The sequence below is a fragment of the Adelges cooleyi genome, unplaced genomic scaffold (genome assembly GCF_023614345.1).
Source record: "Adelges cooleyi isolate 19-005CV unplaced genomic scaffold, UGA_ACOO_1.1 ACOO_flye_CR_arks_rails_tigmint_CR_PRNA_23, whole genome shotgun sequence".
Classification (NCBI taxonomy): Eukaryota; Metazoa; Arthropoda; class Insecta; order Hemiptera; family Adelgidae; genus Adelges; species Adelges cooleyi.
Window position 1 is genome coordinate 6,858,312 of NW_026095893.1, and position 14,573 is coordinate 6,872,884.

A 14,573-nucleotide genomic window follows, 5' to 3' on the forward strand; every position below is an offset into this window, starting at 1 on the left:
CTGCACTAATTTATATATAAACGATATTTAAATTAAAGAATAGACGTGTCAATTGTTTTTAAAAGCAATATGAACGTATATGCTATATTTACTACACTTTGAAATAAAGAGTATCTTAACGTTTGTCTAGGTCATAAAGGGCTTTATGGGGCCAGGGTTGAAAATAGTTCATTAGTTGTACTTCAAAATCAGAGAATAAAAGCTTTTTCGGTTAATCGAGTGGACTCAAAACTTTCGACCAACGTAATTATCTAAAGAAGCTTTGGTTTTGCTTTTCTATATATGTTCAAAAATATCCAAACTGGAAAAAGTTTCTCCGTTACTATTAGTTTTTGTTATTTTAGGTAGCTCGAAACTCTAGGTTTTTGTTGATATTTTTATTTGAAAGTATTGCTACAAACTTTAATTTTTTTTTAAATAAGTGTAAAACTTTGTTAGTAGTTTGAGAAATATATTTCTAATTAGTAATTATACAACATCATTCTAAACAAAAAATAGTTGTTAGCCGAGTTAATACTTGACAGTTTTAAATAAGTTAGTTGCTCAAAATGGATTAGTCGTTCACAATTCAGAGAACGCAGAAAAAAAACACGAGTTACTTTTTTAAACTTTTCCATGAGTAGTATTGTGAGCCTTAAATAAAGATAGATGTTTTTGATTTCTCTGAAACTTTATTTTATCTTGAATTGCGTCAACAGTAATAATATACTAATGGATTGTATTTAAACTATTAGAAAATAATTAACCATTTTACTATTCGTTTCCTGTCCTTATTATTCGCTTCAATATTTTTTTCACGTTTTTTACTTCATTTAAAGTACTAAAAAAGGTCTAAAAGATTTAAAAAAATTTAAGAACCTCACAAATTTAATATCACCTAAATTATTACAATTAATAGACTCTTGAGCATTCGACTATAAATAACAAGAATAACTTATTAAAAAATTATTTATTTTTAAAAAATGGTTAAAATTTTGAGGCTGCTTGAACTAAGTGAATCTATATATATATATATAAATGGATGTATGTTTGTCCTTTATGCATTAGTACACCATTCATCCGATCGCCATGAAACTTTAGGAAGTTGTTGAGTACATTCCCGCGAAGATAACTGGCATAGTACTTACCACCTCTAAGGGTGGCCTCAAACACAAATTTTGTACTTAAAATACGAATTTTTTTTTCGTTGCTAACCCAAAATAAACACTTGGGTTGTAACCATGGTAACCACGGTACTCCAACGAATGATATTTGTAATTATTTTACTCAGCCCTGGCAAACTAAATCTCGAGCAACGCCGGGTCGAAACAGCTTGTAACTTATAAAGACTATAATAATACAAGTATATATTAGTTATAAGTTATAGTCCTATAAAATGAACATTAAATTAAATAGATACATATTTTTAAGAATGTTAATAACGATTACCCCACCTATACATTATATGATTTTATTACATATTAACAAATGGTAAACAATATGTTCGTAGAACATTTATAATACTATAAAAAGCATATAACCATCACAATTTAAAATTTTTAAAATCTCTTCTTATCTTTAGAATTATAACTAGGGAATATATTACTACAGGATAAGAATTGATGATGAAAAGACAAAATACGGAGGAATATATTTATTTATGTTAGCTTCTAATACTTAGCTACTCTAACATAAATTCTGTATGATTCCAATAGTTATTAAAATTGCACAAATAACATATAAAATATGTGTACTTAATATTGAATACGGTGAAAGTTTACTTATAATAATAATTACTCGAATGATATTTTAGTTTGTAATATCATGTTGTTAAAAAATGACAGACTTTAATAAAAAAAATATCTAAAACTACAATTTTTTTTTTATAATGCTTAAATGCATTTATTTTATACGAATAACGTGATAGCAAAGCCATTTCATGACTTGGATATTACATATTTGACTACAGACAAGTAAAAAAATAGATGTAACTCAATTTAATTAAAGTTAACTAATACAACAATGTAACGCATTGTTGACATTAGCCTTTACCCCAGTAAAAAATTGCGCGCTATTTTATTTGCTTATAATAATTAGCTTACTGGCATCATACTCCAACAATGCTATATAGTCTTAATGCTTTCAGTCTTAGGCTGACATGCTTTAGGGAGCATTAGAACTAAAATCATTATACGATTTTAAAGATTTTTATAATAATATGTAAAACCATCCGCGTAAGAAACACTTGTTTTTTAATAGCCTTAGGGCCATGAATATATGAACTTGCTTCTAACGAAGTACAGCAGTTTTGAAACCAGTAATCCTATTAGTATAATAATAAGCTCTACTTTTCTACAAAGGTTATATTTTTTCATTCTAGTTTTTTGTTACAGAAATTATTTTTCTTATTCATTGTAGACTCTTTCTGTATTTCGAACGATTATATCCTTCGACCGTAAGTGCTTGTAATTGTCTTGAGATTGTATTGATTTCTATAATTTGGATTTGCCATAGTTGAACTTAATAGTTTAAATTATCTGTGTGGTTCTGTTTTCTATGAAGTTAATGGTGATTTTATATGTAGGTATTCGAGAACATTTTACTGAGTTTAGTTTTAGTAACTAAATTGTATAATATTATTTTTCTTGATAATTGCATTATGTAAAACTGAAAATATGAGATACTCAAAACTGCATTACATTTTAGAACGTTGGAATCATCGACATTTATAATATATTTAGTACACTTTACCCATTTAAGCATTTTTGTTTATTGTTGTTATTTATTACAGAGTTATGACTCGTATTTAGAAATAATAATAATAATAATACATTATTTTGGATTGTAAAACTATAATCCTTACAACTGAATTATTGTAACCAAAGTTGTTAGAATAATAATAATAACTAATGAGAACCTTTTTACAGAACATCGAGACCTTTTTAGTGGCTCGCTTTGTATTTTGTCGTAAAAGTTATAACAACATTTACTATTGCCTCAATAAGTTTATTTTCAGAACTCTTTGTAAGTTTTTTAAGTTTTACTTTACATTTAAATGAACTTAAGCTTTGTTTTTGTATATTGTATTTATAAAAAACAACTCGTTACCCACAAATTAATTTATGAAGATAGCCCATCAATATAAAAACACGGCCGTATATTTTGCTATTGATAAGCTTTTTTACTGGACTTGGTTCTCAGAAACAATAGAACGCTATTAAATAATTTAAGAAGTTTTAAAGTAAAGATATCAAATTACAAACTCTAATAATGTAAATTATAATAATAAATATAAATAGTAGGTGTTACAAATGATCTAGTGATCCACAGCTGAATTCAGTTATCGAAACCCAACTAGCAATTCGAATTGACTAATTGATAAGAATTGTTCTGTCTTTATGTTAGTTGATATCAGTAATTAATTATTATTATGATAATAGAGAGAACTTAATGGATTATGAATTTTAATTCGACGGTATTTCATAGTTGATACAGCACTAATCCTTTTTTTTCAAGATTTTTACACTATGATTTTTAAAGTATTAATTTTATATTTGGCCGTATTAATATAATAAATTAGCTACCTGTTAAATACAATAAAATATATTTATACATTTTTATATTATGCTTTTTTATATTTATTGTTACTAATATTTACAAGATATAAGATCTTATACATGAAATAAAAAATTGAAATAATTATATAAATTCTATGTGTTTAGTTTATTATTAGACACACACACACACATATATGTATATATATATATTTTTTTTTTATTGAGTTAAAACAGAATTTGACATCTAAGTTATTAGCCTATACCATTAGTGTTATTTTATTAATACAAAAATCGTATTTTCTAAACTATTAACATGTTATACTATATTTTTTAAGTATAAGCAAAAACCAGCATTCGAAAATAAACATTTAGGATGAACGTATTTTGTTGATCTTTAATATGAGTATACCTTATATAGTCTCGAAAATATAACATTTATTATTAATTTCATGTTATATAATACATAATATCGGACTTCGGTATTTTCTATAGGTTGTACAACATAACGTGTTCTATTCATAAATAAAAATAAACCTCCTACAGTATAATATAATCTCAATTATAGGACACGCACAAACATTGTGCAGACTGTTTTCGGGCTTAAAGTATATAATAACCTATAGGAAAAGAAGACCGACTTAAGCAGTCCTTAAAGAGATAATAGACATGGATAAAAGTTTACTATTTAGAATCATAAATTGTCCGAGCCAAGAAAATTAATATTTGATAATATTTCTATGTAAGTGGTATACTGGTATGTGCTGGATTACAATTTAAAAAGCTCGTGGTTACAATTCTCTTTCGATTATAACGATACAATAATGGTACAGAAAATGTTTTCTCAAATAAATCCTCCAATAATTCGAACACAGTATTTTAAGATTAATACATTCGATAGATGTAATCCAAAAGAATATAATACTTTTAAAGTAACTATATCGTTTTTTAGCTTAGTATAAGCACTATAAATAAAAATGATAGGTCAACTATAAAAGCTATTAATATTATATTTGAGCTTAGAAGGAATTTATTTTACAATGGTGTGTTTTAAATTTTTTTCTGTTTTTGTCTCAGGAACAATGAGGTAAAAAATCCTCCCTGAAAAGTACTTAATTGTGCCAAAATTTAACAAATTTAAGCTTTTACATATTTTTTATATATTCAAATTTTGGAGCGCCAATATTTTTTTAAAAATATTCCAATTGTTGCTAAACTTTTTTCGGGTACACTTTAGATATAGTACTACCGATATATAGTGAAATCCAAGCACACATCATTAACCCAGGAAGGGAGGAAAACTTTTTCATGACATTTGATTTTTTTCAGCGTAATTTTAGACCTGAAGGTTTGTACATTTAAATTTAAGATAGATAGATATAATGTAGTTTTAACAACGAACATTATTTTAAAATTTTTTAGTCAAACATTTTTTTAGTTTTTTATAAAGGAAAAATCAAAAACCAGGGCAAAATACGCTTTAAACGTATTACATTTCCGGGTTGTTTTAACGTACGAATGAATCATCAGTCAAAAGATCATTTGAAAGAGTTTCGGATATATCCAAACGTTTTTGGGTTTTTTTAGCCGTAGTTCTAAGACTTATAAGTTGAACATTGGTCAGTAGTTAGAACTTATATTCGGATATTAAAAAAATCAGCAGATCTATGCAGAATGATACTATTAGGTTTTGATACTCAAGTACCACTTTTAGGTTTTAATTAATTTAATTTTTTTATTTTTAACTACAAACACGGTGTACCAGAGTGGTTTTATCCAAGAGGACTAGTATAGTAGAGTATAGGCATAATGGAATCAAATCAACGAGGGGACGGAGAGGTCACAGGTCTAAAGGAATTATTATAAATAAAAGTGATATAATTGAATAAATTCACTTTCAAATAAACGCCTTGATGCTTATTTGTAAATACAACACCTCAATTTAATACTTTTCAACTTTGCTGATTTATACTGTGATTGGTTTGGACTGTACTGGCTTGAAAAAACTAACTACTGATTTGCATCGAAGCGTTTTTTCGAAAGTGGTTTTATCACTTTCAGATTTAAAAATTCCTGTAAACCTGTGACCTCCCTGTCCCTACTATGCCCCGACCCCACTGTACTGATTTCTTGATATAGCTATTAGAAAATTAGTAAGATTTATGAAAAAAAACTACACAAAAGTAAAAATATAAATGCTTATAATGTTTAAAAAAAAAAAATCGGACTTTTATCCCCATAGAAAATATGTTAAGCTATACAATAAAAAAAATTATACTGAAATCGGTTTAGTAAACACTTCAGAAAGTGACTTTGCGTTTTAATCTTTATTTGTAAGAAATTTGACGCTTTCCGTTCCCTTTAATTGATATTAATGTGTCATAATATTTACTGAAATGTATACTATAGGTATGAATTTTAATAACGGTCTTTTATATTTAATTTTGTATTATTCGTTTATAACTTCAGATAAAAAAAACTTTCTTTAAACTTAACAGTATCTTTTATAGTAACTTGGTATAAATATCCATGATAATAAAACAAGCTTAAGGAATTAAAAGTTGAGTGAGCTAAATCTGTCTGAGAGTTTAATAATGGGAACTTAAGAAATTAGGTACCTACATTTAGAAGATTAATAAAAATAATAACGTTGAAATGCATTTTTAATAAAACTGTCTAATTTAAGTAGGTTATAGTAAGTACGTAAATAGTAAGTAAGCGTTTGGTAAATTTAGCACTGTAATACACAAACAAATTTTATACCATAGTTTTTTTTGTGTTTTTAATATAATAAGTGTATTGCAATTTCAAGTTAATCAAATTATGTTTGTGTACAAAATAAACTATGACTTCGTTTGGGATACAGCTTCATAACAGGATAAACACTAAAAGAACTTAAAATAATATATTGACAAAGATAAACATTTTTTTTTTCATCTACTAGCTACGAGGATATCGTTAATCTATCGATATTTTATTATATATCATATATATATGTATATATATGTCGCTGTACCTTTACGACATTTAAAGTTTTTCAGGTTTAGTTGATGATTTTTTAATTTTTCATATTGGTTATTGTAAATTATAGAGTCATTCCGTGCCAAATCACCTGATGTGTGCGGCTGGATTTTCTAAATGCCTCAAACTTATATATTCAATACAAATAGTTCCATAGCATTTTTAAATAAAATCATACAAATATGTTTTCTACTAAAACTAATTCATAGGCAAAATATTATACAAGAAGTTATGATAAAATAATATTGTGATGAAGATAAGATCCGGGTAGCAATATAGCATACTATAAAAACATTTCAACAAAATACTTTTTACAGTAGTCCCTGATAATTATTTTCCGTTCTACTGTGGAGCGTCGATTTATACTGTATTGATGGCATTACTCCAGGCTGGTCGTATTGTCTTTACCGTATCAAAAAAAAGGTTAATCGGAAATATACTATACATGTCGAGATAGTTTCCTAATTGTCGTAAAGAAGTTTGTTAGTTTTCCAAGTTCGTTAAGAGTTAAGTTCGTTTACTGTGTCGACTACACAGTGTAGTTCTCGTTTTCAGCGTTGGTTGCTTAAAACAATACCTATAAGTACTGTTCAGTGTAACTTGCAAGGTTGATAGTACGAGTAAAACGCAAGAACAAATACTTCCAACACTGGCAACACATTAATTGTATATGACTTAAAAATAATTTTATTTTTTAACACGATTGTTTTGGTCACACGTGATAATGTTAGTATTTGATTATAATGTTAGTTTAAACAATTTTGATTTATTGTTTAATCAATAGTGTCTAATTTCGTTTTCGATGTCAAAAAATACAAGTTTACATAAAATTAAAAAATCAAAATTTAAACAAGTTCACGAAAAAAATCATTATATTAAAAACGTTAAAAATCTTTATTTAACTTGCTATTGTCTGTTTTGTACATTTTTGAAAAATAATAGAATTGTAATAGCAATTAAGAAATCAGGAGTATAATGAATAATTAGTAATTAAAAGAAAATAATAGAATTTTGGTGACAATAGGTATTATTATTGACGGTTGAATAAAGCAGAAAAAAAGTAAGGTTAAACATAAGACTATTGATAAGCATGATAGTGATTTTTCTTTAACAAATTGGTTTATCCCGTTGTTTTACTAAAATTGTAATAATTTACTAATTAAATAGTCTATTACTTCAATTAAACAATGCACTTGAATGTAATCAGGGAAAATCAATATTTTTTCTTTACAATAAAAACGGATTTATGATCTTGGGTAAACTATAAGATACAGATCTCTAATGATGGATTAACGTTGTTACACAAGATAACTGAAATGCTTAACGTTTTGAGTGATACCGCAAGTCGATTTTTAATAAAAAGTTTACGATTACTAATAAACATTTTAAAACGTTCATAGTATTCAACTAAAAATAGGTACAATAAGTAGAATATTGATTGACAGTCGTTTTCAAGTTATTCGTGCTTTAGAAATAGGGATTAAATATTAAAATGTAAATTTGGCACTTTCAAGCGTATACGATAACATTGTATACCGGAGAGTTCCTAGCAATATAAGTATCATTTTATTTGCAATAATATACTTTAAAATATGTTATTAGATGAATTACAATGTTGAAATATTTTTGGAAAATATTAACAATACACATGTGTTTTAAAACAATTTCCTAAACATCATAAATTTAATAATTATTATTATTCATAAGTACAAACATTATGGTAAGAAATGACTTGTAAAACAATGTCAATTAAAACTGTTCTAAAGATAAGTAAAAGGATAAGAAGGGCAAAAAATATTCCTTTTAAAATTAACCGTTTATGTCAAATAAATGAACTTTTAAATGTTTTTTATTGACTCTTTTACTTTTTTTTAACAAGTTCATAAGCAGTTAAACTATACATATTGCATTCTATTAATCATTTTAATCCACATTAATTGTTGTAGTTTAAATAAAAAATGTAAATTTAGGCTTGGTAACGTTTTTAGCCTATGGGTAAAATTCAAGTGTAAATCTGTAATTGTTTTAAGAACTTTAGTTATGAAGTTAAATACTATAATTAACAACACTGTATATTTATGATTTTTAAATGGCAAAAATAGCTATATTAAACTCAAACGATATTAAGATTTGAATAACAGCTGTAGTTATGTGGACCATATGCCACAGAAATTTATTATGTAAATAATATGGAAAATATCTGTCGATCGCCGACAGATACAATATTTTTATTACTAAAAGTTAGACCTTCGACAACTACTGTAATATAATGTATATGTTTTTCGGAAAGAGTGGCAGTGATAAAAACAAGTAGAGCCTTCTAGTCAATGTTTTAGAAAAAACTTTAGTAAAACTATGGTTAAGTAAAGTAAAAAAATAATAAAAGCTAAGTAATAAAATGATCTTCACCGCCAAAAATTATAAACTTTTCAGTAGTAGTGTATAATAATTAATATGAAGGTTATTTATTCAAATTGTATTACTAAACAGAATTTTGTTATAGTAACCCACGCAGCCAGTATAAATGCATTAATTTTTTTAATAATTTATTTTATAATTATCGAGATAACGTTTAAAATATCATAATGTGATGTAAAACTATTTTAACAGAAAATAAAATCGATAAATTCTTAAGTAGAGTATTTTCAATTTATTTATTCATTAAAATACAGTTAATAATTACAAATTAATTATTTATAGTTTATATTCTGAAACAAATATTATTTATATAATATTTCTCACTAAATCCTCAAAAAAATATTAATCAGAAAATATTGTTGTATACAATTAAATTATGGATTTTGTTTTATTTCTGAGGATACATGTTTTGTTTATCGTTATAAATAGTTGAACCTTTGACTTGTGAGTTGAGCTGAGCAGAAATCGTTCTGTAGAATATCATAGTCTAAACCGGTATCGAAAGGATGCGTGTGCCACGCGATGCATCTATATATTACACTTGAATATGTCGAGTAACAAAATGAAAAAAGTTTTTCGATACAAGGCCGTATGTTTGTGATTCAAACATTGCGACAAAAAATCTAAATTGCAAAAAGTTTTCTTCAGTATATTAACCGATTTAGTCTTTGACGTTTGATCGACAGTAAAGCGGATTTTAGATTGCATTTTATTTGCTGACGGGCTTAACGCAATAAAACGTACCTATCATACGGTTAACAGGTCCGAATGACCATAAACAATACAAATCAAGATCTATTGACCTATTGAGCAAATAATAGAAAAACAATTATAATATTATCACAACAATACAACCTAAAAAACTAACGCGTACAGATTCATTTGTGTTGTTTTTATTTTTAATTCGCTATAATAATTAGTTCTGATGTACAAATTGTATTTATAATTTTATTGAAATTGTAATTTAGACTATAAGTTGCAATTTGCTTAAAATGTTTGCGGGTGACATTGGTATTAAATGTCTAAACACAAAATTGCTTATAAATATGGTACCTAATATAACACGTTAATGTAGAACATATATGTTAATAGTAATATTGACGTCTGCGTTTTAATATTAGTAGATTTTTTTACACTGGAATAATATCAACTGACTCGTGTTTACTCGGTTAACTGTAAAGTAATTATTATTTCCACATGTTCACAAGTGTAAGAATTCTATGCGCCGTCGAATAAGTAAAGCTTGAATGGAAACTTGTCGAACCGAAGTTAGACGCTTTACTCGCTGCGTCCGTATTATTTAATAATAACACCGAAAGTATTTTTGAAGTATTTTTGATTAAAAGGCTACACTATTAAACATTGTTATCGACTAACAATAAATTAATACTAATTATAGGGGTAATCGAAATTTGCTAGTTGCAGTCCAAGGCGAGGCTGTGAGATTAAAAAATTTCAAATTCAAGTTGAATGTTTTTAATTATTAAATGTTTATGTAGGTGTTACAAAATTTTATAATGTATAAATATTGTCGGTTTTTTTTTTTAAACAAATCGCATTTGTCCATTTGTTTTACAATTATTATCTTCACTTGACCGTTTCATAATTTATTATATTAGGTAAGCCCGATCACATTTTTCGGTTACGTACATGGGCACACCACCCTTTAAACAAGATTGAATGAAATATATAAGGTAACACTAAAAATTCATTTTACATAATTTTAATAAATCGCCTGTAATTGTTTGTATTATTTTTTTCTAGTGAAAGACATGTAATGCCAATTCTTTCATCGTTTTATTTAACTTTACAAAAAGAGTCATTTCAATGACAAATGGTATTGAATATTATAGAGTATGGTATTGATATTATACAATATTAAATAATATTGTTATTGAAAGATAATAAATATAATTGCAAATATTTAGACTAAATTATTAGTGTCTAAGTTATCCAATAACCCGTTTCATTGTTTACTGATTTATTTACTTTTATTAATGTTACGCTGTATAAAAACGTTATTGCCATTCTACGTCGCCAACGTTAACTATCCATTGCGAAGATGTAAAGAACAAAATAAAAATAATTGTTATTTTTATGTATCGTACGTAATGCTGTATTTAGTATCAAAGTTTTAAAATCGTTTTTATTGTGCGCTATTTACAAGTAATAACCATCAACCGTAATTTGAATGTTGTTAAATATATACTTCCCTTAAAAATAATCACCAACCTAAGAGTATCCCGGAGATAATGAGTTGAGTGAATCAAACGTCGTGAGTCCACAAGGACTTCATGGTAATATTATCACTAACAAAGTACAGAAAATAAAAAATTACTATGCGGGTTTCTCTATTTTCTTGAATATTGAAAAAATACCCAACTGTAAAAAAAAAGTAACATTATAGAAATATAATGTAGTTGAGAAGCTATGGTGGGGTCTATATATTATTATAATGTCATCGGCCTCTGAAATTCGTTTTAAAAATGTAATATCAAATTCATGAAACTTTGAAAAGTGCGATTTTATTTTAAAGGTAAGATAAAAAAACACTTTTATTCAAATACATTTTATAAAAGTTTTACGATTACAATATTATATGTTTATGTCTTATACCTTTAATGATAGCTGAAAATTAGGAATATTTAAATTTGTTATTATTTTTACTCAAACTCATCACAGTTTTTACAAATATAGCTTGTGTTTGTGAAATACATTGGTGCTGGTAGCGTCGAAATATGCATTATAGCTGTTTACCCCGATTAACGCGTTAGATTAGGTTGAAATTGGTTCAAAGATTAATAAAGTTCATTAAAATAAACGAATAAATATTTTAATTATAATACAAACTTATAATACCTCTTGTATATCTATATTATTAAATAGCTAAAATGATTTCATTAAATTAATCATTCTAATTCTTTTCAGTTTATTAAAAAATATACATGGTTATCGAGAACTAACACAACTTCATCTCCTGATCGTTGCTAAAAAAAGATAATTTACTTAAACAACACTAAATTTTTAAGTTTCTTATTGAAAAAAATACGTTTTTGAAGACAGCATCAAATTTGAGTTGTGAGTAAAAGCCGTTTTGTTTATTATCATACACAACGGTTATTACTTTGCCTCGCTAAGACTTACACAATAATATAATTACATATTATAATTCATTTTTTCTGGAGATGAATTGAACAGAACAACACTTGCTCACTACTTATGGACTTCCATAACAAAGTTAAATCCAACAAACGCTTTTGTTAAAGCAGTTTTTTTTACTATTATTACATTTCGGTTGTTATAAATATACACGTTTATTAAAGATTTAATATATTATATTTAAACAATTGTCACATTCAAAATTATTTTTTAAAGAACTGTTTAAAGTGTTATTATTTTATGCAACTTGTCATAAAGTAAAATGAAAATGTTGAAAACCAATTAAGTTGTACCTATCCTAATATGTACGTTTTTTTCATATATCTATCAATTAGCGTGCCAAAAATGGAATCGTTATAATATAAGAATTGTTTGAAATGTCATCCTGAAGTGTTTGCATAACAGACACACAATAACTATATTATTTGACTATAAACATTTAAGTCCTAAGACGTATTTTTAATAACAATATTTTTTTATGATTCTAGATTGGTAGTCTCGATCAATTTTTCCTTTTTGAACATGCACATGTTCATAAGCGATCAATAAATGCAGATGAAAAGTATCACTCAAAGCTAAAATCGGATCCCCAGGTAATAAACAAATTATTAGAAACCTAATAAGTATTTTGATAATGTTGTGGAAATAAAAAAAAATGTATCGTTATTTGTCAGTAATTATAAGAGGGTTGTACAAATTACGGTTTAATGATTATGAAAAAACATTACTTTTTAAAGTATCCACATTATAATATAAATTGAACACTTTAACTTAAGTTTAATTAAATATTTACATATGTAATAAAATGATATTATTGCAAAACAAAAATTGATTTCATAGCCATTATTGTTCTATTGTTATAGTTGTATATAAATGTACATCAGAGTTGTTTTAAATATAATTGTTTTTAGTAGAATTGGCAAATTTAAAAATCTGGTTGATGAGTTCTGATGAATAAACTGATATGATAGCATCATCACGGTATAGTGTACCTTAGTTGAATATAATTGCTATATTTTATGGAATATTAGTTTAAAATATTGTTATCCAATGCAATATTATATTTACACAATTTTCAATTTGTAGTGATTTAGTTTTCTTTTAAAGCTCCAGATACAATTTGATTTGTTTAAAACGGGCCGTTCTCTCTTTTTGGACCTATCTTATATTTTAAGTACAAATGGTACATTAATTTTAGTAAGCTATAATAAATTTAAAAAAATTCAATTTTAGTATTCAACTTTATCACTCGGATATTTTTATTATTAAAATTAATGTTGTTTTATAATGTCATACTACATAATATACAAAAGGATGAAATGATATTTCACTACTCCTAAGAATTAAGATGGATTACCTAGTAGTAATAGCTTACAATGCAGGAAATAACAGCTATCTGGCTGAGCTATGACTTTACTATCGTACCGATTTCAGTTTTGGCTACAAGTATATGTGTATTCTATATCCAAAAACTTTATAGTTCAATCATAATAGTTATGTATTACTTAAATTAGTATTTTGTTTTTCAAAAGAAATTATATTTTAAGCAATAGTCGAGCATAAAAGAATTCAAACTTTTTGATAAAATAAAAACTATTTAAATGTATATAATATATATATATATATATATATATATATAAATTAAATATCGGAGAAGGAGAAGAAAAGGAAACGCAACATTTACGAGATTCAATACACTTGTTTTAATACTGCTGCCCGTCAAGGCGTGAAAATAATGACATTATAATTCCATTTCTTAAATTCTGCCAGGACATCCGGAAAGGGCTCCCGAAGTGGTTGTTTTTGTGTGCACATAAGTCCGCGACAACGGGGGATGAACAAGATTGATGACGGTGTTTTAGAGAAATGAAGGGAAAAACCACCAAGCTTTTGTTTGCCGTCCGGTAACAACATACAAACTAATGTAATTGGATGATCCCGGAATTCACAGAGAATACAGCTGTAGAATTTAATTTAAATATTAACACGAGGGGTGAAGTCGAGTGGCGGCACACAAACGGTCAGAGGAGGTTTGTGGAAAAACTAAAAAGAAAACGCCGCATAATTTTGTTATTAAGACGAACGAACACACTGGACGTCTGCGCATCTGGCTAAATATGCCTCTATTCCATGATTATGTTTGTACAGCGATTTTTTTTTTTTTGTTCACTCTACATTTTTCAACTCGTAGTTATGTGGGCGTTGATAATAATCGTTTATAACATAACACTAGCGTAGTAAAAAGTACGATACACATTTATATTATAATATAAATACAAAATATTGTATTTTTTTTTTAAAATAATCTTTATTTTGATAGTATGTGTTATTTTTATGTTATTGAATAAAATAAGAACGCTAAAAATAGTTTATTCTAGAGTATAGGTGTTATGCAAATTTTATGTAAAACAAATATTGATCTATTCACAAAAAAGATTTAGT

The 14,573-nt window shown here is 26.4% G+C and overlaps 1 protein-coding gene across 2 annotated transcripts in view; it reads left to right on the forward strand.

The window, feature by feature from the left end:
• LOC126836185 (neuroendocrine convertase 1-like) overlaps nt 1-14,573 on the forward strand; it is a 107,376-nt gene that overhangs the window by 5,440 nt on the left and 87,363 nt on the right. For both annotated transcript variants that reach the window (XM_050569374.1, XM_050569376.1), the window contains exon 2: nt 12,620-12,724. In XM_050569374.1, the coding sequence (XP_050425331.1) occupies nt 12,620-12,724 (105 nt within the window). The remainder of the gene's footprint in view (nt 1-12,619; nt 12,725-14,573) is intronic.